Here is a 27,140-nt window from a genome sequence, read left to right as displayed (position 1 = left end):
GTGATCAGTCAACACTGATTTAACAAGCATGAATATCAATATAAAACCCAAACAGTGTATTTTACATGCATGGAGCAAAAGGAAATGCAGGAGCTCACACTTAGCCAGGATAACGTACAGGGGAGAAAGGTTAAGGAGGGTCATGAGAGAGGGAGCACAATGAGTATCACTGCCCGACACCAGGAGTTAGTACATAATGAGCTCATATTAGAAAGTATTGTTAATAATAATGGAGCTCTAACCTCTAATCAATGTAGTTCCCCCCCCCCAGGGAGAGAGATTATAGCTCTAAGTAATTTGTCCAATGATTGTGAAATAAATCTAGCTTTTTGTGTACCCAGGGAATTATCCCACAGAATTCTAGCCATTTGGACACCTAAAAAACTGACTGCGCGGTGTAGTGCAATGAACAGGCTGTTCAGAGTGGTTCAAATCCCTGCTCCCCACTTCTTAGTTATGTGTCTTGGGGAAAAAAACGCTTCCCACTCCCCAAAGCTTCCTTGAGTTTCAGTGACCTCATCTGGAACCCCAAAGGACTATTGTTTGGATCTGCAATAAAGTATATAAAATGTCTGGCACCGAGCCTGGCAGGTGATGGGCTGGTTTGTTAAAAGGGAGCTGCTTTGATCGTTCTTTCTGTGTGGCCTCCAGCATTTTCACATTCAGTTGGTGTATGCACGGGTCTGTCTTCCCTCTTTCCTCCACAGTTACCAAGAAGGCGAGGCCAGAACAATTTTGATACTTTGCTGTGGATTCTAATAGCAGAGCTTCGTGTGCTCAGCAGTCTGGAGAAATTTACTGTTAATCTTAGCACGTGACGAGCTGTTAGCTGAGAGCACAAGCTCCATAGGGCATCTCACTCAGCACAAACTCAAATAGGGCATCTCGGGGAAAGGTCCTGGGGCCCTGCCTGGTCATACGGGTATGCAACAGCTTCTCATCTTCTGGGGGAACCTTGTCTCTTATTCCCTCCTTGTCAGTCTCTGCAACACTGTTCCAGTGGGTAATGCTGATGTGCTCATCTCAAGGATGTCACATAAACTATTTCTAATTTTTCCACCTGATATCATTTCATTAGATACTTTACTGGCCAAATGAGATCCAGCAGGTGCAACTAGTCTAGCGTTTTTGGTGAGCTTTACTTTAAAATATGTTACTTTTTTTCCTTTTTTGTTGCCCTGTGGGAAGTTTTTCAGTCAAAACACTTTATACACAAGCTTTTGCTATGCCTTCTCTACCTAAGGATACGTTGCAAGTAGAATCTGAAAAACTGAGCTCACACACTTGTTTCACCTGTTCTCATCCTAAACTTTGAAGAAAGTCTTTTCCTTCATAATACTGTCCATGAAAACATTACTTCTTAAAACGCAAATCTAGTGACTCTCTCAACTTGGGAAAATATAAATGACCACAGTGATGAAATTTACCAGGAAGTTAACAAAGCCTAAGTATTAGGATTCCTTCGTACGGTTCCTTCCAAGCCCAGCGAGGTCCCAGGGAACATGATCACATGATCTTATGTTTTAAAACATTTGCCACAGTAAAACATTTTTCAGATTCTTTTTCTTAAACAGAATCTCCCCAATTGAATAAGCTTTGGGCCCAATAAACCAGGATCTGCCCTGATGACTGGTCAAACTAAATGTGTCTTAAAGTCTCCTACTCTGCTTCAAATTTGATTCTGTTCAATATGGCTTAGATTACGTGAGCCAGTAACTGATGTTTAGAAATATATTTGTTCTATGGACATGTTCCTTATAATTTTTTTGTGTGTGACAAAATTTATTTTATTAACCAACTTGAAAAGAGCTTTTCAGATTACATTGCATAATAGAATTTGCAACATGCTACATACGAATGGTTCATTTAAGCAGTTTTCATTCCTTAGATGTTCTGTGATACTGAGTTTCCTCTCTCATGATGAAATGTTCTTAGAAAACAATGTCAGAGAGTCACATCAACATGTAAAAAGGACATTTGAAAATACACAGTAACCTTTTAGCAAGATGCTTACCTATGTCTAAAATCTTTATTTCTTGGTGGAAGCAGATAAAAAAGGTGGGGGGAAAAAAGCACAGTTAGAAAAAGTTGCTAAAATATAATGAGTTGCATACTGAGATTTTAATTATTTGAATGGAAAATTGCCAACTTAAGCAGAAATAACACTGGAAAGGAATTTTTTAAGCCAAGGCTTATCAAATAATTTACAGAATAGGATGATTTTAATAATCACACTTAAATGAACAAGGCAAAGCAACAATTTATAACTTTAACTTTTGGTATTATGGCTAATGGGTTAACCCAACTTGAAGATCCAATATTCTAATGGAAAGTTATTGCCTTACTCTTATGTCCTGATACGGTAGGGAAATATTCTATCTCTTAATTTCAACTCACGTGACATAAAAGAGTAACAACCTATATCAAGAAGTTATTCTGAAGAACTAAAGGGGTTTAAAAGTCATAGTTCTCTCCCATTGGAGCATAGAAAATGCCCTGAAATCAGTAAGACATTTTCTGTGTTGGGTGACTTTATATTCCTTTTTACATTTATGGTACAGAATATATGTGTTGTGCTTTTCCTGACTTTAACTAAGAATCTGACTTCTTTTCAGGAGGAATTTTAAACATTGGGAAGGTATACTTAAATAAATAAATCGGTCTATTAGACTAAACACTTTTTCTTATAAAGGCAGGCTCAGCTTTGGTAACAATCCCAAATTAAGGGGATGCCCGTCTGGCTCAGTTGGAGGACCACACAAGTCTTGATCTCTGGGTTGTAAGTTCGAGCCCCATGCTGGGTGCAGAGATCACTTAAAAATAAATCTAAAAAAAAAAAAAAAAAATTAAGGAAAGACATACCTTAGTTCTAAAACACTTGTTACATTTCCAGAAGGGAATATTCGCCGAACATAGTTGAAATCCCCTACATACAGGCTGCCATCGATCCCGCAAGCTAACGCAACCGGGGCCAACAATTTATTACCATCGGCCTGACCATTGCAACTGGGGCACGAGATGCTGCGCCTCCGGCCATTTCCCATGATGCTACTGACAACTGGAGGCTGTTGGGAGATGAACTGGTTTTCCCCATTGCCCTTGTACAGTATGCCTGGAAGACACAAAATGCATTTTTCTTGTTATACAAAGTAGAAAGATGAAAAGTAAACATGCTCACTCTAGGTGTAACTATAATTCAGTGCTTTATAGATATAGACTGGGAACATTTAGTTCAAGTTCTCTCGGAAAGAACAAGAACTCTATTTATTTAACCTGGTGTAAAATATCATTTGGCAAAATACAAAGGATATATATGAAAAGTGCTATCTGTTATGCATGTAAGGGAGGGCTGGTGAAAGAAACAAAGGACGAATCAGCAAAATTAAAAGCCCAAATTGTCGACATCGGTGGTTCTCAAACTTGGCTACATAGTGGGACAGACTGGGTCTGTTTCACTGATGCTAGGATCTCCTCCTGAGAGCCCCTGATTTAACTGGTCTGGGGGCAGACTTTTAGAACATTCCAGATAGTGCGCCTGGACGGCTTAGGCAGTTGGGTGTCTTCCTTTGGGTCAGGTCATGATCTCAGGGTCCTGGAATCAAGCTCTACGTCAGGCTCCCTGCTCAGTGAGGAGTCAGCTGCACCTGCTTCCTCTGCCCCCGCCCCACTTCCGTGTGTACTCTCTCTCTCTCTGTCAAATAAATACATGAAAAAAAATTTTTTTTAAGATTTTATTTATTTGACAGAGAGAGCAAGAGAACACAAGCAAGGAGAACAGCAGAGGGAGAGGGAGAAGCAGGTTCCCGCTGAGCAGGGAGCCTGATGTGGGGCTGGATCCCAGGACCCAGGGAACCTGACCTGAGCTGAAGGCAGATGCCCAATAGCCTGAGCAACCCAGGTGCCCCAATAAATAAAATCTTAAAAAAAAAAAACAAAAACAAAACCCAAACCTCCCGATGACCCTAATGTGCAACCAAATTTGAGACCCATTCTACATGTTCTTCAGGGAATAATAAGTTTTCCAATTGCTTAATGATGTTATACCATTATGGATTAATCCAACCAATAAAAATGTGCACCAGCAATACGAATTTCTTCCGAGTCTATCACTGACTTTGAAAATGTTAAAATTACTTTATAGAAAATAAATTTAGACAGTGACTGTCAAACCCCCTATATACTATATACTATTATACTGCCAAAGAACATTCTTTTTGGTTATACTCGTAACTGACACGAAGACGCATACACACACAGTTATTCAAAATTCCAAACATAGCAAAGCGGTTATGGAAGGGCAACTTATTATTTAAGGAGAATTCTGCTTTTAGGCATGCAAGTGCCAATCCTACTTAAGACACAATGTCAGTTTGTGCCATTAGGGTCCTCAATGAAAATCTGAGAAAAAAAAAATCCCAGAAGAATAGTAAATATTTTCATAGATAGAAACTGGATTTGAGTTGTGATTCTAATTTTATTCACTCGCCATTATTATCTAGAGAGCAGATCAATGGTTTCATCTTGGCCTGAGGTATCCTGGATTGTCAGCTGTCACTGTTCCATACATATTTCATGACACTTTGTAGAGGGCTATTATCTGTATAAACCGTCTGCTGCTTGGACTTTGGAGTTGTATGTATTATATATTTATTGAATGTTCTCTATTTCAAAGCAGTTCTTCAAGCCAATGCTTATACTTTTTAGCAGCTACACAGTTAAAAGAATCAATCCATGAAAGTACAAACAGGAAACTCAAGAATGTGTTTTTTTCCTCTCACTTTGGGATAATTTTAAAATGAAGAAGACATCAGAATGATTATGTTCCTCTTATAGCTTAGCACATTTTTAGGTGGATTCTATGATTACTTTGAAATGCTTTTTGAGTGATGTAATAATCACAGAAAATTTACATAAAGAAATCAGAGAAGATCAAATTTAAGGAAAAATAAGCCAAATAAGGCTGGATCATAACACGTGAAAACCCTTTTGCCTTGAATCTTCAAAGAATACATTAATGATACCTAAGATCCTTCTTTCTGTGATTATGTTATTTGACAATTATGGAACTCTATTTTCCTGGAAGGGCCAGGTCTGTAAGTTTCATGCAAAGAATGCTACAAGCCGGCCTACTGCTCTGCTCAGGCTGATTTATTCAGTCATTATTTTAAACAATTGGTCCTTCATGATTCTCCTCTATTATGACAGAAGACAAAGACGAACATTAGAATATTTACTTCCACGTTCCAGGCCTGCAAACACCTGTCACTGTCTCCATTTAAGCCTTCTCTTCATCTTTAATACATTTCATAGCTCATCCCCCTTGTCACGATTACAAATCACTTTGTTTATTCAATTAGACACATGTCACTTTGGGAAGCCACTCCTTGTCAAACGGTTCTTGGATAAAATTTGAAATCACAAGCAGTTTACCCCCGGAATTAGGTTACCTCACATTTTAAAACAACATATATTTTATAATTTATAGCAATTTGTGGAGGACAGAATTTGGGGTAGCCTAGCTTCTACAGCTGACCTAATATTTTAATAAAAGCAAACTATATATTATTCTGGTAGAGGGTGTGTGTGTATGTGTGTGTGTGTGTGTGTGAAAGAGAGAGAGAGACAAGAGTATCTAAATTTCTCAAACCCACCTGAATTCTAAACTCAGTTTTGGGTATCATAACAGTGTAATTCACCACTGTTACAATGTGGGTTTACGGCATGGACTTTCTGGAGCTCTCTGCCTGTTGACCCCCTACCAGCTCATAATCTCTTGGTGAAATCCTGGGGCTCTGAACTTGACCCTATATGCTCACGATAACTAAAATGTTTCTAGAGAGGTTCCCCTGGTTTGGTTTATAAAGAAATTCTGAAGGAATCTAGCAATATGTCAAATTGTGTGAAATACCATTTCACATCATTTAATCAGGAGCAGCCAGGGGCACATTGGGCATGTGGCTTTGCATTTTGAAAGCCTGTGACTGTGCCTGGTGTTCCCAACATGACAGACGGAAATAGCACGGCTTCAGACCCCGCTGATGATTAGGGATAACATATGGAGCGTCCTTCTTGGTTAGGAGTCTCGCTTTTCCCAAGCGTGTGCTGCACGTGGCACTAGCTATGGGCTCTGCTCCCAACCTTCTGGCACACTCACTGAATGGCAACCCGATGTTCAGAATACAGCTGGACCGGGCGAAGAGCTCAGCGCTGCTGTAAGGTAGGAAACGGGTGGAGGGTCCTTCTCTATCGATTTGCTCGGTACTATTCTCTTCTAGAGATAAGACACCAGCATTCTCCAGCACTGGCTTGGACACTACTATACATTCATTATGTTTGGAAATTGAAAATGCACCCTCTCCAGCTCTGACAACAAAATTTCTTAAATAAAAAGAACAGATATCAAAGTAACATTAATCTGAAAAAGTGACCAATACTCATAAACATTTAGTTGTATTACATGCTCAATTCAAAATTCCGAACCTTCCAAAAACCTTTGTGAGGTCCAAGCTAGAGAATTTGCCATGACTGGGAACTCTCCTATTGGAAAGGGAGATTTGGCAAGGGAGGGTAGAGAGGTACTAGCATGATACGGTTTAGGATGGGGGCTAGAGGAAGTCACCTTCAGGTTCTGCTTTTCTAGAAAATACTTAGGTGTAGGCGGCATGAGGGCAAAATGTCAGACACACAGTGAGGACAACAGAGTTCGTTTAATATAAATAACATTCTTTATGAGATTACGCCGGTCAAATTTGTAAAATAATTTATATCTTCTGTGATATATGAAATATGTGTTGTCAGAGAATATTCCTTTACAGTATAAGGTTTACTATGAGTAATCCCTCTCAATCCTTGCTTTCTTCTCAGATCATTCCTTTATTTTTCCTAATAATTACAAAGTAAGAGCATATGGAACCCAATCTGAGCAGGAGAACAATTTTTTTTCTTACATATAATCTTAGAAGAACTGAAAAAAAGTCTACATGCTCAGAATAGGCTAATTATTTAAGGATTAAGATCTATCAGAAATATTTTGGTAAAGTCATGTGGATTTTTTTTCTTTACTTTAAAAAAAGTACCCCTCCCTCCATTTTTGGTAAACTTTCCTAAAGCACCCTCAATCAACTCTGGGCTTGCTATAGAGTTAGACACTCCTGGGTGAATCTGTGTGAAGACTACCACGTAGAGTACTTTCAGTGCAGCACCAAAATCATTTACATTCAAGTGGGAGAACTATTTTGGTGATGAATTTATGATGGATTCACAGTTCACAAGAAGATTAGGTTGTTCCCACCTCAGACTTGTAGAGTCTTTAAAAATCTATCTTTATTTTTTCTACTAATTCTAATCCTACAGCATGCAGAAGATAAAATGTTGCCACAATCTATTAAGGCAAGTGGTATTAACTACAAACAAGATCTTACCATTCTGAACGTCCAACACATGATGTTTATCTAATGTCCAACCACCCATGTTGGAAGCGTCTAATTCATAGCCTTGTAAAATGGCGGTCCTCTTTTCCCACAGAGTCAGGTCCAGACATGACTCGTATTCGTATCCAACCGACACTGGAATCAAGACAAAGCACAGTACATCTTCTCAACTTATTTTGATAAAATTTATTTATTGCAATTTATTATTTTGATAAAACTGCTTTTTTCCATAGTTGTGTTCTAAGACTCTATTTCCACTCATTTATGCGTGGAGATTATTTTTAAATGAATAGATCTGACCACATAAAAGGTCTTTTTCTAAGAAACTATCTTCAAATATTATTTTTCTATTGATTTGATTGGAAACTAGTAGTTTTTCCCCTCACACCATTTCTTTCCCAAGGGGTTCACAGCACAAGATGAAGACCAGATTGGGTACCTGGTTAAGCAATTAGATCTGATAAATCAGCCCCAGGTGGTGATCAGATGATAACAGCTAAAAATAATATTTGCTATCTGAAAAATTAGAGCTGTTTAGTTTCCAAGAGTATTAAAAGTTGTGCAAAATGTTTATGACAAGTCAGGTTCAATACAGCAGAGAAGATAGTATGATCATGATGACATATTCACATGTTACTATCAGGACTGAACAATAACGAGGGCTGTAAATTACTTTGAACAAGTCACCAATAAAAAGCTTCAGAGTTATTATGAAACATGGATTTTAAGATTTAGAACAAAGTGAAAGGAGAAGCAGCAATTATCTGATTGACAGGAACTGAGTCAAACCCAAGTTATACATTAATTTCAGAATAAAATATCTAGAATATTCTCAGGTAAAAACTAATAGAACAAAAAGTATCCATTAGTTTTTGCTGGTCTCAACCTGAGCACGAAGCTAGACCATATTTATTTCAACACGCCAATCTCTGATCACGTTGTCCCATCATTCAGTAAACAACGGGCTTTTAAGAATGTCATTCTACAAAACTGACTCCTAGTCAAAAGAGCTGAAATAATTTTGGGACCACATATTGTCTATATCCCTTTAAATATCATTATGTGTTGAATCAACCCTATTAAATACAGAAAACATGAAAAAAAGGATAAGGAAAGCTAAGGAGATAAGGTTAAAAAAAAACAAAAGGTGAAAAAAGGAAGGACAGTAAGGAAAAATTGGAATCTCATTCAGAACATTTTTGAAGACAGAATTTCAGCCAGAAAAGAAGGGATATTTTCTCCACATCACAGGAAATACATTCCCTTTTCCCATGGCAGGTCTCCACCAACCAGCTTAAAATTCCCCAAGGTCAATCTTACTGTCTTCCTATCTGTTTATCCATTGATTTCCATGGGTGACAGTCGACTTCATGGGAATTCTGACTTCAAGACAATTCTTTTGACGCAGAATATATCAAAGTTGGAACTTACCAACAGCTTCCGACAGACCATAGACCTTTTGGTTATAGGCGTCTGTTTTATCCCATATAAAAGTATAGGCCAGGTTTGGTGAGGCGGGAAACCACTTCTGAAAGAGTCTTCCTACCACAGCCACCATAAGGTGAACCTTCATTAAATTAAACGGTATGACAGACTGGGTCATGGTGATCTTGAGAACTGACTTATATCCCGCCGCTCTGGAGCTCAAGTAGGAAAGTTTCAAATCTGTTCCTGGAATGGTCATTTCTTCATGGAGCACCTAGGTTTGCATAAAGTAGAAGCTTCAAAGTTGGGTCACAGGTGAACCATTAGCTAAAATAGATTTAAAGGAAGTGAGCCCAGCAACTAAAATAGGACAGCAAAGACACATCTGAGCTGTTACTTTATTCGATAATTAAAAATAACTCTGCTGTCAGCCCAATTTTTCTCCTCCTCAAAGCTTCTTGTCACTCACTCGGAGTTCATCACACCTCAGGTGCTACTTCTCATACAGGACACAGAGCCGACACATACGGACTTATTAGCTCATAGTCACAGCAGATTCTCACTAACCCATTGTTCACCCCTGTCATCCTGGAGAATTCGAGCACACATTTGTAAGATGGTTAGCCCAGAGCAGGGATGTGGTCTGGGCCAAAGTTCTGGCCTACCCCAGCTGCCTCGTTTAGGGATTAAACTTGCATCTATGGCCTTGGCAGCTGAATGGTCACAGCCTAGAAAGACAGGAGTGGGAACAGAAAAGACGAATTCCATTGGGTTAAATTGTAGTGAATTCCATACCCACGCTGAAAGGTAATATAAGAACAGCATATTCTCATAATTAGTTAAATGCTGAGCGAGGACTCACTGCTGGTTTTTGATATGATGGTAGATGGACCAAGAGGTCAGAGCTGCAATAAATTCTCCCGGAGAGAACAACTAATATGTTATTGAACACACACACAAGACCCTCAATGTATACTTTTTGAGTTAAAACTGGTCTGTGACTGTGAAAAGTTAAAATAATTCTCTGCCTAAGAATGCTCTCCTTTTTAGATTTTAAAAGATTATATTCTTAACCCCACAATTGACCCATCACCGCGACTGGCTCATTGAACGTCAACAAATTTATACCGACCTATGCCAAAGTATTTTAGAAATATTTCATTGTTTTGAAAATTTTAATTATTTTGAAAATGTATTTGTGTAGCGTATAACGTCTTCTCCCAACAGCGCAGATGCTAATGACCACTGCTAAGCTCCTATTTGGCTAACAACGGTAGGTCTTCAGAGGTTTACTACCCTATGTATCTTGCAAAGTACAAGGCCGTCTAGGCTCAAGACTCTGCCCCAAGAAGTCACCATTCTGTCCACCAAGAATTAAATAACATTCTCCAAGATTTCCCCATGTTGGCTGACCAAGATTCATTATTCAGACTGTTAGAAAAATCTTAGCATGGCGATTGTAGCAGTCAGTAGAATCCAGCTCCTCTTGCAAAGAACAGTTGGGATTGATGGATTATTTGTCGTCTCCAAATTGCAATGCCGGTCGTAGGGCCCAGGATAGTGAGGTTGTAGTGGTCAATCTGCGTATAAGTGAGTAGCACCAGAGAATGGGCTGAGCAAACCACCACTGTGGCCGAGCGCCAGCCTTGGTGTCAAGAGCGATGGGATGCGGTCCCATGGACGAAGAAGGCATAGCTCTGCTCACAGCACCTGCTCACGACTGTGGGGTTTTCCTTACGGAACATGCGTACTAACTTCAGCCACAGAGACTCTGAAGCCAAATAGTTTATGACCGTACGGAAACTTTCTAGAGCCGTTAGACTCACAGAGAACATTACATTTAAGATTAACAGCACTTTGGTGTGGCTGTAGGCTACAGAGTGAATAATGTGGGTGGAACTCATTGTTCTTCCATCATTGGGGTGAAATATCAGTGGGTTGGCTTGAAAAATGGATTCCGTGACTCCTGAAATGGCTCTGAAAATCTAAGTGATTGAACCCTAAGGCATATAATTTATTTCCTCTTAATTTATTTTCAAAATACTTTCTCATAAATCTGATAGGTTTTCTCTATGTAAGGCAGTCTTTCATTAATTAAATAGATACTTCCTGTGATCTGGTAGGAGCTGCTTCTCTAATTCAAAATATCATATGTTATCCCTTATTTTAATAACGGATTATTATTTTTGTCATCATTAACCTACTTCCATGGAACAAATATCTGTAATTTAGTTCATTAAAACATGTGTTTCTCCTATGTAATTTAACTTCACCATCTTATTTTGCATTAGTGGGAAAAGTACACCCAGCCAGGGAGGAAAAATAAACATCCAGCCTATTTTTTGCCAGCTGTGTGATCTGTAAGCCCCATTCTTCACCCCATTAAATATTCAGTTAGACACTATAATTAATATAAAAGAGGTAATAAAATATGAGACTTACTTTCTTTAATTTTGTTCTTGTTTTGTTTTATAGTAAATTAACAAATATTTTATTTTATAATAAATAAAGTTTCATATCCAGTCATTAAAAAAAAAAAGAAACTATATCTTGTCAATTCTACCTTCCAAATCTCAGTCTAATCTGTTCCCTCTTCTCCACTTCCACCACAATTCTGAGTGTTGGGCCCTCCCCATCTCGGTGCCGGCTATGTATAGAAATACAGTGAACACTAGTCAGTTCACTGATTTCTCTGTCTTCTTCTATCAATTACACATTTTGCTTCTTGAGTTAGCTTTAGAGAAATCCAAAAAAGGGACCATGGGCCCCCTGGTTCCATATTGCCTAAAGAATTCAGTACCACTGTGTGGTATTTTGGGACCACTCATAATCTAGCCCCAACCTGTCTCTTACATGCCCTATATTTAAGTAGCTCACCAGTTTTAATACACTATCATTTGTTTTTACCACTATGCGGTTGCCCTCACATTGTCTTCAATCTGTAATATCCTTGCCCCACTCTGAAGGCCAACCTCCTCTGGAATGCTCTTTTTGGTTTCCTTAGGAATAGACCTCTCTTTTGAACATGCAGAGCTCTTCCTTCAAATCTGGATCACATTTAGAATGGTGGGAATCCGTGTCTTTATTATTCTCTTTATCCTTGTAGAGTACCTCATATATGCTAGGCTCTTAGTAAATTTCTACTAAATGTCTGCAGACTATTTAGTGGAATGGGGGGAAAAAACCCAACAAACCCTTCAGGCATTCCTGGAATTGTTGACTACTCGAAACCCATTTCAATGACTCAGTTTACTAAAAAACTCTGCCACCTATAGACAGAGCCTCGAGGTTAAATCTATTTAAGGAGTGGCTACGCAGTTCAGAGCTACTGCAAGATGGCCTCTGGGGAGGAAGTACTACATTGCACAAGGTTATAACGAACTTCCAAAAGCTTTAGCTCAAAGCTGGCTTGACGGTTACGCAGTAAATCATTGAGGTGTCTCTTCTGCATTGTATTCGCCTGTGAGAGTTCTTAACCTGTTATCCCAGACCTTCTTGGCTCATCTTCTCTGCTCTCTATTTGCACTCCTTCCCTAGGGGATCTCCTCCCATGCTTTCTATTTTTCTGTGTCACTAATGACCCCCAAGTTTACGTTTTACTCCCAACCTCTGCCCTGGACTCCGTTAGCACACATCCACTTCTTACCCCTTCGGCCCCAACTCCCTTTGTCCAATCCATCATCATTTCTCCAGTTACTGAGACTGTCTCCTAACTGGTCCCCTTGTTTCAACCTTTGCCCAATACAGAATATTCTTAGTGTAGAAACTACAGTGTCCTTTTAAGAAGGAAACCAGTAGAGGCGCCTGGGTGGCTCAGTTGGTTAAGGGTCCAACTCTTAGTTTTGGCTCAGGTCATGATTTCGTGGTTGTGGGAATGAGCCTTGCACTGGGCTCCATACTCAGCGAGGAGTATCTGCTTGAGATTCTCTCCCTCTTCTGCCCCGTGTCCCCTCCACCCTGCGCGCGCTCTCTCTCTCAAATAAATAAGTAAAATCTTAAAAAAAAAAAAAAAAAAAAGGCGGCCACGGTCCTCAATGATTGGTGGTTTGTGTGTCACCCCTTCCCTCAAACCACACCTGCTGGTCTCTGTGCCACTCTGCGAACAAGCCAAGCAAGGTCTCTGCTCGGAGCTTCTTCTTTTTTTTTTTCTAAGATTATTTATTTAGTTGACACAGAGAGAGAGAGAGAGAGAGAGAGAGAGAGATACAAGCAGGCAGAGAGAGAGGGGGAAGCAGGCGCCCCGCTGAGCAGAGAGCCCGATGTGGGGCTCGATCGCAGGACCCTGAGATCATGATCTGAGCCGAAGGCAGAGGCTTAACCCACTGAGCCACCCAGGCGCCCTTTGCTCGGAGCTTCTGAACTTGCTCCCAGCGCGAAATGCAATATCCTTCTATTTTGGGGTTTATTCTTTCATTTTTCTTAAACTTTCTGCTGAAACATCAACTTATCAAGGAGGCCTTCCTGGACCACACTTGGCAAAACTGTACCTCCATCAACTGACCCTGTTTTATCTTTGAAAAGTAAGTCGTATTCCCAAGCTGACATACATTTGTACATTTGTTGTCTCTCTTCCCATTAGCTCTAAAGCTCCTTGAGACCAAGGAGCTTTGGTCTGATTGGCTTAGTGCTTTGCTCTATTCTAACAATGCCCGGTGTCAAATAAATATTTAAAGAGCGAATGGGACAAAGCTGCTCTGTGCTGCTGTATCTTAGAACCGGCATATTTCTGGGGTGTCTGGGTGGCTCAGTTGGTGAAGCGACCAACTTGATTTCGGCTCACATCATGATCTCGGGGTGGTGGGATGGAGCCCTGTGTCCAGCTCCGCGCTCACGCCCCTCCCCCCTGCTCAGCCTGTCTCTCTCACAGATAAATCTTTAAAAAAAATACAGACCACATAGTTTTACTTAGCAATTTATGAATAAAGTCCAGTATTCTTGTACCTAATGTCCTATCTTTAAGACCTCAAGGTTTTTCTAATTGGACAGAAAGAGGAAGGAAGACAATCTCCAGATATTTCAGAAGATAAAAGGAATAGTGAAAGTCTGGTTATTTTTAGAAAAGTTATGTAGTTTTTTTCCCTCCTGAGGAGAACAGGCTTTATCATAAATTGTTAGAAAGTAAGACTTAATACCAAGTTTTTTCAGATAAAAATGTCTTGAGAAAATTAATGAACATTTGCTGCTAAAAATCATCTTTTCTGATCACTTTTTTAACTTATAATTTAACCCAGTAAGTCATTGAGAGTAATGACTACATATAAGGGCACTTGTTACCATGTCAGTCAGGACATAAGGAGCGTATTGGTATCAAAACTTTTTCCAGTGAACAAGTACATGAATGAAGATGTTATTAGCTATTGAATTTAAGCTGTTAGCTACAACTAAATAAATATATACAGACATAGTATAGCCTGAACAAAAAAGTTTTTTGAATACATCTTTAAGAAATAACTAGATATCCTACTATAGTATTAACTATTCATGCATGCATACAACCCCCACCCCTGCCCCCCGCCACACACACCCCTACACACCCTACATTCTATGTTTCAGTCTGTGGAATGATTTAGGATAGTGCTGGAATTCTGAAAATCCTTTTTTAAGATTCGTTGGAAACCACATGATCTGAAAACAGTTTCCTTAAAAGTACTGCCTGCTAGAACATTCTACCTGTGTTTCAGGAATAATGGGGCTGTCTTCAGGAGAAGATCTGAAAAACGTAGATAAAGGAGAAGACACGATGATGGGATTTGGCCTCACAAATCCACTCAGATCACAGCTGGGAATGTCATTCTCTTCCTTCTTCATGACGAGGGTATCCATCACATAAAAGACATTCCATGGAATCCACACGGTATGATACTGAGTGAGGAATGGGGAACGTTCGAAGACCAAAGTAAGAGAGGCCCCGCCATTTGCCACCAAATCAAACCTAAGAAAAAACAAGATGACTTGGTGAATTATTTGATCCCATACTGCTTCCAACAACACTCAGCTCCTTAAATAAATTCGCTCTACAAAGGAAACCAACTTTTCTCCCAACCTATATATGACAGAGTTGCAAATCTACAGGAATATTAAAGTAACTATTCAAGGAACACCCAGACGCCTTTTACTAAGATTTACCAATTTATTAACATCTTTCCAAATTTGCTTTATCACTTGATCTTAGCCAAAAGGCCGAGAAGCGATCAAAATTGCTTTATCTATCTGCCCACCTACTTATTTTTTTCAGAACCATCTAAGCTTAAGTAATAGGTGTTATGGAAGGTCACTCCTAAATATTTCAGCCTGAATCTTCTCAAACGAAGAAAATTCTCTTACAAAACCATAACACCTTTATCATGTCTTAGCAAATGAAATCAATTTTTTTTTTTTTAAAGATTTTATTTATTTGCTAGAGAGAGAGAGAAAGAGCACAAGTAGGCAGAGAGGTGGGCAGAAGCAGGGGAGAAGCAGGCTCCCCGCTGAGCAAGGAGCCCGATGCGGGACTTGATCCCAGGACACCGGGATCATGACCTGAGCCGAAGGCAGCTGCTTAACCAACTGAGCCACCCAGGCGTCCCTGAAATCAATTTTTAAGGAGCTACACGAGCCTGTAACTTTAAGTCTCTGCCACACACACTGCCACAGAGTTCTGGAGCCTATAAGTTGATGTGGTTCTATATTAAAAGGGATAATAAAACATACTGGGAGATATAAGAATGCCCAGTTTTTATACTGAAAATATTTCAAACAGAGGGAGTGCAGTGGGACTAACTTAACTCACATTCCATCCTGGCGGGTAATAGTGTATCCATATTCTGGGTAATGGAAGAACGAGACATTTACTCCAATAAGTGGAGTTCCATCAGCAGTTAGTACTTGGCCCCTGATGACGGATGCAAGGCTGTGGGAAAAGTAGAAGAATTAAAACGAACATTCGTCTTCTCAGGCCCGCATTATCATGATTTAGAGATAATTCAACCTAAGCATAAAATAACACTGTCACACACACTTGTTATTCATAAAAACCAGACCCAAAGAGTCCCAAGACAATGCCCCTTTTAATTCAGCACAATTCACATTCTCTAAATGCCTGGTGTTTACCCAGGGTTTTAATTTGTTGCAATCTGGGTTTTGGAGAGTTATCAAGACCCATAATTTAGAGATGGATTTTTTAAAATTATAAACTGCGCTTTTTCATAAGTCATATATCTGGCGCTTACATGAAGAAAAGTATACCTTCCAATTAATTCCAAGGCAATCCGTAAATCTGCAGGGACCAAGAAGTACAAGATTTAAAGGGGCAATAAGGCACATTTGTGCAACAACTTTTAATCAACTGCTGGGTCTAACTGCATTAATGCTGTTAAATTACGGCAGATCCAGGAGTTCTAGTGTAAATCATCTTCTTTTACTCAGCGAGACACAAGACACCTGCTTTCACTTACTGGTTTATTTTCAGGTCATTACTGCTCTGCAAAGCACCAGTCAAACAGCTTATGCAATCTTATTGCCATGCCGTTAGCAGTTCCATTACATTAATTCATAATTTATATTATTTAGCGAGCTCAGCTAAAAAAAAAAAAGCTCACTTCTGTTTTGCCTTTTGGGGTCTTTTCACTGCTTCTCTTGAAACATTTCCAACTGTGCTAACAAAATCAACTAGTTAAATGAAGACGTATTGACTCCTTAACGGGATGTCCTGTTACGGCTCAGGTACTGAAATCGACAAAGCACGTGAACTGTGTCAAAAACGCCCGAAATGCGAAGTTTGGTGAGGGATTTGCCTAAAGAGGAAAACCTGCGTTGAAAGGGAAAGCTCGCTTCTCAAATTCACAGTCCTCAGCGTTTCGTCTAACGTGCACGGAACTACTGATAACATGGCTACAAATCGACGTGAAGGAGAAAAGGCATTAACCTCTTATTGAAAGGGCTCTCTCCAGGTATGACGTGGGTGCTATCGGACCCTATAAGAAAACTGATTCGGTCGTAGAAGGATTTGGCGGCTTGCTGCGAGGGGGACTGCAAGCTCTGGCTGATGACGTCCTGAGGGTCGGGCAGTCCGCGGCAGTAAGGCTGGTTTTGGCAGGAGCTCTGTAAGCAGCAGTCGGGGTCCATGCAGTCAACGAGCCCATCTGCGGAGAGAAGTGCAAGCCGGTCAGAGAATTCCTCTTGGTACGTGTTTTGTTCGTTGGCTCGTTTTCTTTCAGATCCAGGGAATCTTCCTGGATTCTGAGAGTGACTTCTCTGAGGCACGCTTTTTGGAAACCGTAAAATATTAATACAAGACTTGGCAGCCTCTTTCACGTGGAGTAAATGTTTGGATTGGAGACGGCGGATTCTGAGCAAGAAATAAAAAACTGCTGATTGGAATAATCTATTAGGAGTAGGAAGGACTATAGATTTGTTTTAAGTCTAATTATGGACGCCTTCTCTATTCTAGAGAAAACGCAGTCGGAGTTAACACAGGGAGCACCATGGGTCCGTGGTTTGGGACCTATGTAGGGTGAAGTTCTAAAATTTGGGGAAAGGTCAGAAAATGAATGTCTGTGAAGTGAAGCTAATACAATTCAAGGTACAATGGATGAGATGAGCCAACCACTTTTCGAGGACATAGCTTTCCCTAGGAAGGTAAAGTATGTTCCAGATAAAGTGAAGGCATCCCTCAAATGTTGAACAGGACCCTGAGCCCCTCATAGGACGGCCACGAAAATGGAGGTGTTACTTTAAAATGTGACAAATGTTAAGTGAGTTGTAATATTGGAAATGACAAGAAGCCTACCACAAGAAAATTGACCTACAGTGCTGGTGACGTGAAAAGTGTAATGGATAGAAAGTATCTGCTAGAGTCTTCTCCAGGAACATCAAAAGGAAACCACCTTCCACGGCCCATGTAAGTATTTTGTTCAAAACATAAACCAACTCATTAGTGGACAAGAGTGTTAGGTTACAATGACTTAGTGACATTATCCCTTAAGATCATTCTCTCACTGATCAGCTGATACATGGATTTTGATCTGCTTGGCAATGACTTTTCTCAGTATAGATTAATAAAAACATCAGTTTCTGAAGACTTTAAACCGTTCTTGAGAGATTGGACACATGGTCTTAAAATCTTCAAACCCAAGTCTCAAGTCTTAGTGTGACCTTATTATGGCAAACTCAGTTGAAAATATCTAGCTGACCTACATATTTTATTTACACAAGGGCTTTTCTAATAACTTCTATTTGAAAAAAAAAAAAACAAAACAAAACCACACTAGCCACGAAGCTGTTTTGGCTTTAGGCCACTCTTATTAATAGAATATAAGTTTGCCCCTTCATTATCTGACAGCAAACCCAGATGCAAGAAAATAGACTAAATTGAGTTATGTTGTCCAGTCTAAAAGTAGGTCAGCAACAACACAGGTAAGGTCAGAAACAAGAGATGAGAGGTCCTGGATCAGTGTCCTTAAGTCATTTTGCCCACCTGAAGCAGAACTGTAGTGAACACTTGTGAGTTCTCTCAAAACTCATTTCCTCTTCTTTGGGCAACAGCTGTACACTTTCATTTCCATATCCATCCATCCCCACCGCTCAGTCTCTGTGCATTTCCCCCTTCATGTTTGGTTCAGAAGTGTCCATTTGACCTAACTTGTCTGTCTGGAGTGAATTTCAGGAACCGTCTGCAGAGATTCCCCCTTCCCTTACCCCCAACAGTTGGAGCTGTAAGGCTGTGAGGTTGGGACTGCTGCCTCAATCCAGCTGCTCCTACAGGAGAACCTCCCGGGCAATGCAGCTGTTGAAGAAGCAGAGCCAAGAGCTGGAGGGAAAAACAAGAGGATATCGTGGCATCTTTAGGGTTTTTGCAACAAGCTGCACCTGTGATCCCGGGCTTTTCAGTTGCAGAAGTCAAGCCATTCTCTTCTTCCTTATGCCTGTGTGGGTTAGGTTTTCTGTCACCTAATACTGAAAGAGACTTAGTGTGTCTAGCGACAACAACTAAAAATCTCTTCACTATTTCCCTTATAGTTGAAAAACAAGCTTAATACATGAATACTTGAATTAAATTTAGGGTGTTGGACTCCTTTTACATATTTTAATTTGTTACCATGATGAGTCAGAATTTCTGACCAGCAGATCTTCCTATATATTGTTTCCTTATGATAGTTACATAACTTTTATGTAGATATCTGTTACATTTTTTAAAAAATGTGTTAATTATTTGAAAGTGTAGTTTTATTCCTTTGATAAAAATTTAAATCATGTTTTAAGCAAATCAAGTGAAACTGAGCTTTGAAATTTTATATAAATCTATCAAAATACTACTTTCTTAGCCAAAAGGCCACGAGGATGAAAAATATTTCAATGTTTCTCCGTATTTCTGGAAGAAAGATAAAACTATGCTACAGGCTTACTTTTCATGAAGTTATAATAATGTAATATATTGTATATTTTTTTCTGTCTCTCTCTCAAAGAAATAGAAATAGTTATTAAGACTTGGATTTTTAAAGTAGTAGACTATTGAACTAATGCTCCAGTATCATTTCTGGCTTCAAAAGAAACCAATTAAAAAATAAAACCCCTTCAGTCACAATCTATAATTATATATTGAGACTATAAGGAATCTTCAGTTATGTGTTTTAGGATATATTTAAGAGTTCTTACTCCATGACTTTTGAATGGGTGTGCATATGGTTGGGAGAATCATTTAACACAAATATTTTATATTCTCGCAGGTTTTTCCCTTGGATTCATTCTTTAACCTAAATAGAAACTACTCACTAGAGAAAGGACTTCCAATTATTGTATTTTATCTCTGTTAATCTTATAAATTAAAGGTCAAATGCCCTCGTCCTCTCCCCCACAACCACGCCACAACTCCAGTATCTTCCTTTAGGCAATAGGTTGCCAAAAAGGAATGTTCACATGTAGTCATTCATCTTTGTTAGTTTATAAAAAGTAAATGTACATCTGGCATGTAGTCTGTGGGTCATAAGACTGCAAGAGATTGACACCTTCTGAACTAATCAGCTGGAAATGCATTTTTACAAGCCTCTCTGCTAACATCAATCAGACAAAGAATCTCATTTTCAACAGCCAAGATGCAGGGACACACAGTTTGTTATTTTTCTGCAGAGTTTATCAGTAACTTGCCCAAGCAAGTGACGGATGGTTATGAATCTGGCTCCTTATAACTTGAGAAAACATTTTTCATTCTTTGTGCTTACATAGCTAGGGCTACCTAATACAACCAAGTTGATTACCCACTTGCTCAAATGTACATGGTAGTAAAATTGTCTTTGTGGAATAGTTTCCCCAAATTGTTGAGATTCCTTTTAGTACCAGGGATATTCAGTTGGTTTAAATTTATATTGGTATAGACATCATATCTAATAGAATTAATCATGAAAAATAAAAAAAATAAATGCTCAAAACCCACTGAATAATAAATTCAGTGATCAGTTAAGAGCCTTTCTTTCTTTGCAATACGAGTGGTACTTTGATGGAAAGCAGATAATCTAGTGGATGCTTCCGTCCACTCAATCCTGAACATTATAGCTCTAGTTATCCTCTTAAAACAGGTTCTCATCTTACATTAGGCTTTCGTGGGACTCTAACAGTGGTTGGCAAACTTACTTTGCAAAGGGCGAGGTAGTAAATAATTTCGGCTGTGGGCCACGCAGTCTCTGTGGTACCTTTCAACTCTACCTTTACAGAGCTGAAGGTAGCTATAGACATTATGGAAATGAATGGGTGTGTTCCAATAAAACTTTATTTACAAAAACAGCCTTTGCCCCAGAGGTCATAGCTTGCCATCTCTGGTCTTACTTTAATGTTTCTACCCTGTTCTCTTCCTTGTATTCTTCCAATCATTCTTGACGTTGTTTCTGGCAATTTAGACAATGCATATTTTGCCACATTATTAAACTTCTGACTCCAGGTCTTCTCCCAGGTTATCCCTATGCTGGCTTTGATCTGCTTGTCAAAACTCACATGCTGCTTTCAAGTAGCTATGGATAGCTGAACCTGTTTTTCAAAACCTTAATTTACTGACTGGATAAAAAATCATGCATTTTCTTTTTCTTTTAAGATTTTATTTATTTGACAGACGGAGATCACAAGTAGGCAGAGAGGCAGGCAGAGAGAGAGATTGAGAGAGAAGGAAGCAGGTTCCCTGATGAGCAGAGAGCTCGATGTAGGGCTCAATCCCAGGACCCTGGGATCATGACCTGAGCTGAAGGCAGAGGCTTTAACCCGCTGAGCCACCCAGGCGCCCCCATGCATTTTCTTTTAAGGTATTTTCTTTTTTTACTCAAAAGATAATTAATGTCCACCACCCTTTCCCGCAGTATTTGGAAGCCCCTTTCCCCCATTCCAAGTTAGAGGTAGAGATAGAAATTCTGATGGAATAATTTATCTGTAGACTTCAGAATTTTCAAAGTGGATAGGTAAACCTTTCATTACTTCTTAAAGTCACCATTCTGTGACATGCATGAAATTCATTTATTACTGAATTGGAATCATGTTTGACTTTCTGACTATTGTTTTTTGTGTGTATGTCTCTGTGGGTTTTAGCTCTATGTTCACATATGTCTAGGTTAATCATTCTTCTGCACTTCAGATCCACAAACTGCTTTCCAGATATTTCCATTTGGATATTATATGGGCACCAAAAGCTTAGTGGGTCCAAAACACAGCATATCTAATTTCCTCTAAACAAGCTGTTTTCTTTTGTATTTCCTAGTTGATGAATGGTTCCACTTTCTACCCATCAAATTCCTCAAAGTAGAGACCTGAGTGTCATCCTTGACTCCTCTCTTCCTTTTTCTCTGTAACTAATCAATGATCAGGTCCTTCTTTTCTTCACCCCAAATATCTCTTGAATCAGTCTTTTTCTTTCCATCTCACTGAAACTGCCCTTCAGGCCACCATGCTCATCTCTCAACAAGATCTCTTCAATAGTTTGGTTTCCTGGGTCCCAGCCTTGTCCCAACTATTCATCTATACTTCCAGCAGGGTCATCTCTGTAGAAATCAGATGTGATGACTTCACTTCTCTAGCTAAGATACATCCTTTATTTGGCCTCTGCTGCCTTCTGAGTGGTTAGAAACCTTTACTGTGGCTTTTAAAAGCTTTCATCATTATTGTTTCCTCTGCCTAGAGACCTCTGACCTGTTCTCTAGCCCCCTACTCCCCGGACCCCCAGGCCCTCTCCCCGTTCCTTCAGCCAGTGGCTCAGGCAATGGCTCATTAAGCTCCTTGAGAGCTGAGTCCACCACTGTATCCCCAGTATCTAGCACACATCTTGGCATGAAGTCAGTGTACTATGTATTTGCTGAAGGAATGGAAGAATGGATTCAGTTCCTAGACATAGTTAGATTGAAACAGATCGAAATGATGTCTTGAAGATGCAGCAAACACCCTCTTGGTTTTCTTACCCTTCTCCAACACTCAGCACTGTGCTAACCCTTGAGTCTGGTTTCTTTTTTACCCCAACGGTTATTTCAAATGTTCTTGATTAATTGGACATGAACAAACCCACACAATTATAAAAAAGCATTAGAAGAAAGGATATGAAAGACTACATAATCTTACAAAGGGAAAAGGCCCTATTTCTTTTTGAAGATACACAACCCAACGTTCCTGAAAAGATACACCTCGTCGAAATTTACCTCATATCAATGAAAACTGCTGCATGATGAAAGACACCATCAACAAAGTGAAAAGAGAAATGAAAACCTGGGACAAAATATCTACAACGCGCCAATAGAGAATTAATAAGTAACATATATAAAGAAGTCCTAAAAATTAAAAGGAAAAGTCAAGCCACTAATAAGGGGGGAAAAAGGGCAAGAGAAATAAACAATTAGCGAAAGAAGAAATACAAATGGCCAAGAAGCATATATAATGATTATCAATCGAATCAGTAGTTAGAGAAATGTAAACTAAAACAATAAAAATGGAATCATTTCCACCCGTCAGGCAACATTCTTGCTTTTCATTTGTTGGACAATTTTGTTTGGGTGGGAGGATTATGTACAGACTACAGACATGGAGAAAATAAACACTCTTGTCCTAATGAAGGGCATGGTGGTAAAACCTACCTGCAAGGGGACTTGGCGATGAAAATTAAAAATTTAAATACCCCTTGACCTAAAAATCTCACTTCTTAAAATCTGTCCAAAAGAACGACTTGTACATTCACAGAAGGATTTATATGCAGATATACACAGTGACAGAGGGATGTACTACATATTTGTCTTACACTAAGAGCAAAAAAAAAAAAAAAAGAAACAACTAGGTTATTATTAATAATTATTATTAACATAGTAGTAAAATTAATGACTATATCTGCATTTCTATTATAAAATATGAGATAGACCTCTGTGTACTGGCTTGAAAAAATCTCTAAAAAGATAGATTCTTTGGGGAAGTGTCTGTTCATACGGATGGCTAACAGATACCTGAAAAAACATTAACACCATTAGCCATCAGGGAAATTCAAATCAAAACCACACTGAGACACCACCTTACGCCAGTTAGAATGGCAAAAATTGACAAGGCAAGAAACAACAAATGTTGGAGAGTTTATGGAGAAAGGGGAGCCCTCTTACACTGGTGGTGGGAATGCAAATTGGTGCAGCCACTTTGGAAAACAGTGTGGGGTTTCCTCAAAAAGTTAAAAATGGAGCTACCCTATGACTCAGCAATTGCAGTATGGGGTATTTACCACAAAGATACAGATGTAAAGAAGGGCCACATGCACCCCAGTGTTCATAGCAGGAATGTCCACAATCGCCAACTGTGGAAAGGGCCGAGATGCCCTTCAATGGGCGAATGGATAAAGAAGATATGGTCCACATATATAATGGAGTATTATGCCTCCATCGGAAAGGATGAATACCCAACTTTTGTATCAATATGGATGGAACTGGAGGAGATTATGTTGAGTGAAATAAGTCAAACAAGGAAAGACAATTATCATATGGTTTCACTTATTTGTGGAACATAAGGAATAGCATGGAGGACATTAGGAGAAGGAAGGGAAAGATAAGGAGGGGGGGAATCAGAAGGGGAGACGAAACATGAGAGTACGGAAACAAACTGATAGTTTTTAAGAAGGGAGGAGACTGGGGGATGGGTGAGCCTGGTGATGGGTATTAAGGAGGGCATGGACAGTATGGAGCACTGGGTGTTATATGCAAACAATGAATCATGGAACACGACATCAAAAACTAATAATGTAGAGTATGGTAACAAATGTAACATCGTCATCATCATAATGATAATAATGAAGATAGATTCTTTGGCAGAATCAAATTTAGAACAGCACCTATCCCATTTAAGTTTAGAAACATAAAGGTGCCTAAAAATTCGTTAAGGAGGAGCAGAAATACACACAGCACGTTGTCGACAGCCGTCAGCTCTTTGACGATGCGAATGCACTTTGTACACTGCGGCTACTGCTACCAACCCTCCCCATGAGTGCAGACCTCCGGAAGGCGGAGACACGTGGATCAAGAAGACCTGGTTCTGAAGACATCCTGTGTCTGTCCCGTTTCTATATTCTGAAACCTCAAGTAGCAGCTACTGGTACTGGCTGTAAATTATAGGGAGGACATTTAATTCCAGCCTCTGTGGCTTTGACTTTTCTCTCCCTCTCAATCTTATCCCGGTATAGCAGTAAAACCCCGTGTTCCTTGTGTGCTACTGCGCAGCTACTGGGGTGCTTTGCGTCGGAGGGCACAGGCTGGACTTCTCTTTCCTTGAAAGCAATTGACGCTGCTCTAAAAATTCTATGCAGAGCAAAAGGGTTCAGAAGAACCCAGGTCTCTTCCCTAAAGTGGGAGCCTGTAGAGTCTTTCAAACTAGTAGTAATTAACCCACCAGATTACGATCTACCAGGAAAATATATTTTAATTTTCTGAGACTCTGAGTGCCACTCTTGTGTTCTGATATCTGGAATCTTTTCTCGCGAAGTACTTATGATCTCCTATAATCCTTTTGTTCTTTTCTTTTCTCTTTTCCTTCTTTCCTCCTTCCTTCCTAATTTCCTTCTTTCCTCCCTCCCTTCCTTTTGCTGCTTCTTCCTCTTCTTCACCTTGTTTTTTTAAGCCACCCCCCTGCCCGTGCCTTTCTTCCCAATTCTGGTACTCTCTATTTTATTTATTTAAATTTTATTTTAATATGTGTTTGGAGAACACAGTAGTCCCATCTTCCTGCTAGAACTTTTTAAGGAATCTATTTTCAAACATCTTCTTATTTTCATCTGGTAATCTCCAAACTTAGATGGCCCCGCCCACTCGCCCTACTCATTCTGCTGCTTACATTAACATTTCATTCATTTTTCCACTTCTGGGTTTTACTGCTAGCGCACTCCCACATTTTCTTGCCGTCTGAAACTTCTGATTGTGTTCTGTCTCCCTCTCTCTCCTGACTGTTTTTAATCTTTCTAATTTCTGAATAACCTCAGTTGAATTGTGCTTTCCTCTCTATTGTCATTAGCCTCCACTTAAGAAAAAAAAAAAGAAAAAAAGAAAAAACCTGTTCTAGGTCCATTTTCCTTACATATCCCCACAAACTAATGCTTCTGAAGGACAGAAAAACCAAAAACCAAAAAACAAAACCCCCCAAAACAACAAACCCCCCCCCAACAAAAACAACCAATAAATAAAAACAAAACAAAACAAAGCAAACAACAACAACAACAACAACAACAAAAACCCAAAAAATAAAAAACTATCTAATTACAAGTAAGATGTATCATTCCTGGCACTGTATTCTGGCATAAAGGTTAGTATTTTTGTGTCCTCAATTACCCAATCTCTAAGAGCGGACTTGAGTCCCATGCGTTAAGAACCCACAGGGGAGCTATCCATTGGAGGACCAGACAGGGGAAGCAAGATGTCAAAAGGCACTCTAACTAGGAAGATGGGAACATGGTAACAATGATAACATATTTTGGAGAAATCATCTTGTTTACGTATTGAAAAAAATTTTTTTTAAAGTAGGCTCCACGCCCAGTGTAGAGACCCAGTGTAGAGGCTTGAACTCATAACCCTGAGGTCAAGACCTGAGCGGAGATCAAGAGTTGGATGTCAACTGACTGAGCCACCCAGCCGCCCCAAGAAACTGTCTTGATAATAAGCATCTTAATTTGCTATAAATGTACAATTGCCTCTGGCAAGCTTTTGCATTTTGATGCTTGCATAGTGGGGCCACCATATGGGGAGCTATTTAAAATCAAGAAACCCTCTACTGAATGAGATTCTCAGTGGGCATGCCACGTAAAAAAATACAGCCATGCTTATAAAAGGATGTAGGGGGAAGTGGAGAGTGCTTTGCCATCCTGGGGGTTGGAAAGCGTATGGAGGTTCGGGGCTGCTTTTCTTGTTCTCATGTGAGAAGAATATAATTCTGTGGGAAAGAAGGAAAGAAGGAATAGAGGATTCCTCCTGAGAGTAACAGAATTCTATGAGCTATACGAAGTAGTTATTGGATTATATTCTCTGGTTAGACGAAAATGAAATGCTGTGGACAGCTATGATATTCCTGCAGTAGAATCTGTTTTTCTGCGTATCCCACATCCACACCCCTTTCTTCCAGTGATAGAAAGTCAACTGTTCTGTGGGCATGGGACATAATTCAAGCCGATGAAGGTCAGGCTCAGACCCAGGTCTCCTGTAACCACCGAGAAAGGCTGTCTCCTTGTGCGGGGTTGTTATGCTGTGCGACGTGAAGCCAAGCTCTTGGGGGTCATGCTGAGGAAGAGACAGGCCGAGAGTGGTGCCACGCGGAATAAAGCAGAGCTGACAGATGAATTAACCCAGATTTCTGTTACCATTGTGGAAACACCCAGGTGCAGCTCTCTCTGTATTTTTCAGTTATATAAGCTAATAAGTTTTTCTTTTTTTAAAGCTTAAGACCGTTTGAATGGAATTTCTATCGTGTGCCACCAAAGAGTCTCTCCTAGTGAGAATAATAAACACTAGGGATGTCCTTGTGGAGGGGAGGCGGGAGCCTGTGGTCAGGCAAGCTGGGAGACAGACAGGGCCATTTTCAGAAGCTAAGGGGGACACTCGAGTAGAGAACGAGGCAGCGGAGGCTCAGGGTCTGACACCCCAGTCCCGGTCACACTGTACTTAATGGTGACCGGTTCCCAGCTCTTCGCCTGCCTTTTCTCTGATCTTAGCAACTTCACCATCAGAGTGAGCTCTGGGATACGAACCGGCAATGGCTTGACCCAGAGGGAGGCTGACTTTGTAGGCGCAGAAGGAGTAGAAAAAGAAATACCGATAAGCCAAGGCTAGGCATGCT

The 27,140-nt window shown here is 39.8% G+C and overlaps 1 protein-coding gene across 5 annotated transcripts in view; it reads right to left on the bottom strand.

The window, feature by feature from the left end:
* The window catches only part of TENM3 (teneurin transmembrane protein 3), a 592,885-nt gene that overhangs the window by 43,287 nt on the left and 522,458 nt on the right, over positions 1-27,140 (bottom strand). For 4 of the 5 annotated variants that reach the window (XM_032869853.1, XM_032869854.1, XM_032869855.1 and 1 more), the window contains 7 exons: positions 16,759-16,975; positions 15,625-15,744; positions 14,526-14,787; positions 8,862-9,129; positions 7,422-7,565; positions 2,863-3,112; positions 2,015-2,035 (listed from right to left, as the gene is read on the bottom strand). In XM_032869853.1, coding sequence (XP_032725744.1) covers positions 2,015-2,035; positions 2,863-3,112; positions 7,422-7,565; positions 8,862-9,129; positions 14,526-14,787; positions 15,625-15,744; positions 16,759-16,975 — 1,282 coding nt within the window. The remainder of the gene's footprint in view (positions 1-2,014; positions 2,036-2,862; positions 3,113-7,421; positions 7,566-8,861; positions 9,130-14,525; positions 14,788-15,624; positions 15,745-16,758; positions 16,976-27,140) is intronic. The other variant, XM_032869856.1, reaches the window with a different exon arrangement.

Source organism: Lontra canadensis, unplaced genomic scaffold (assembly GCF_010015895.1).
Source record: "Lontra canadensis isolate GAN:19392208 unplaced genomic scaffold, GSC_riverotter_1.0 scaffold39, whole genome shotgun sequence".
In the NCBI taxonomy this organism is placed as follows: Eukaryota; Metazoa; Chordata; class Mammalia; order Carnivora; family Mustelidae; genus Lontra; species Lontra canadensis.
The sequence above is the reverse complement of the archived record's forward strand: the minus strand, read 5'-3'. Positions and strand labels throughout refer to the sequence as shown.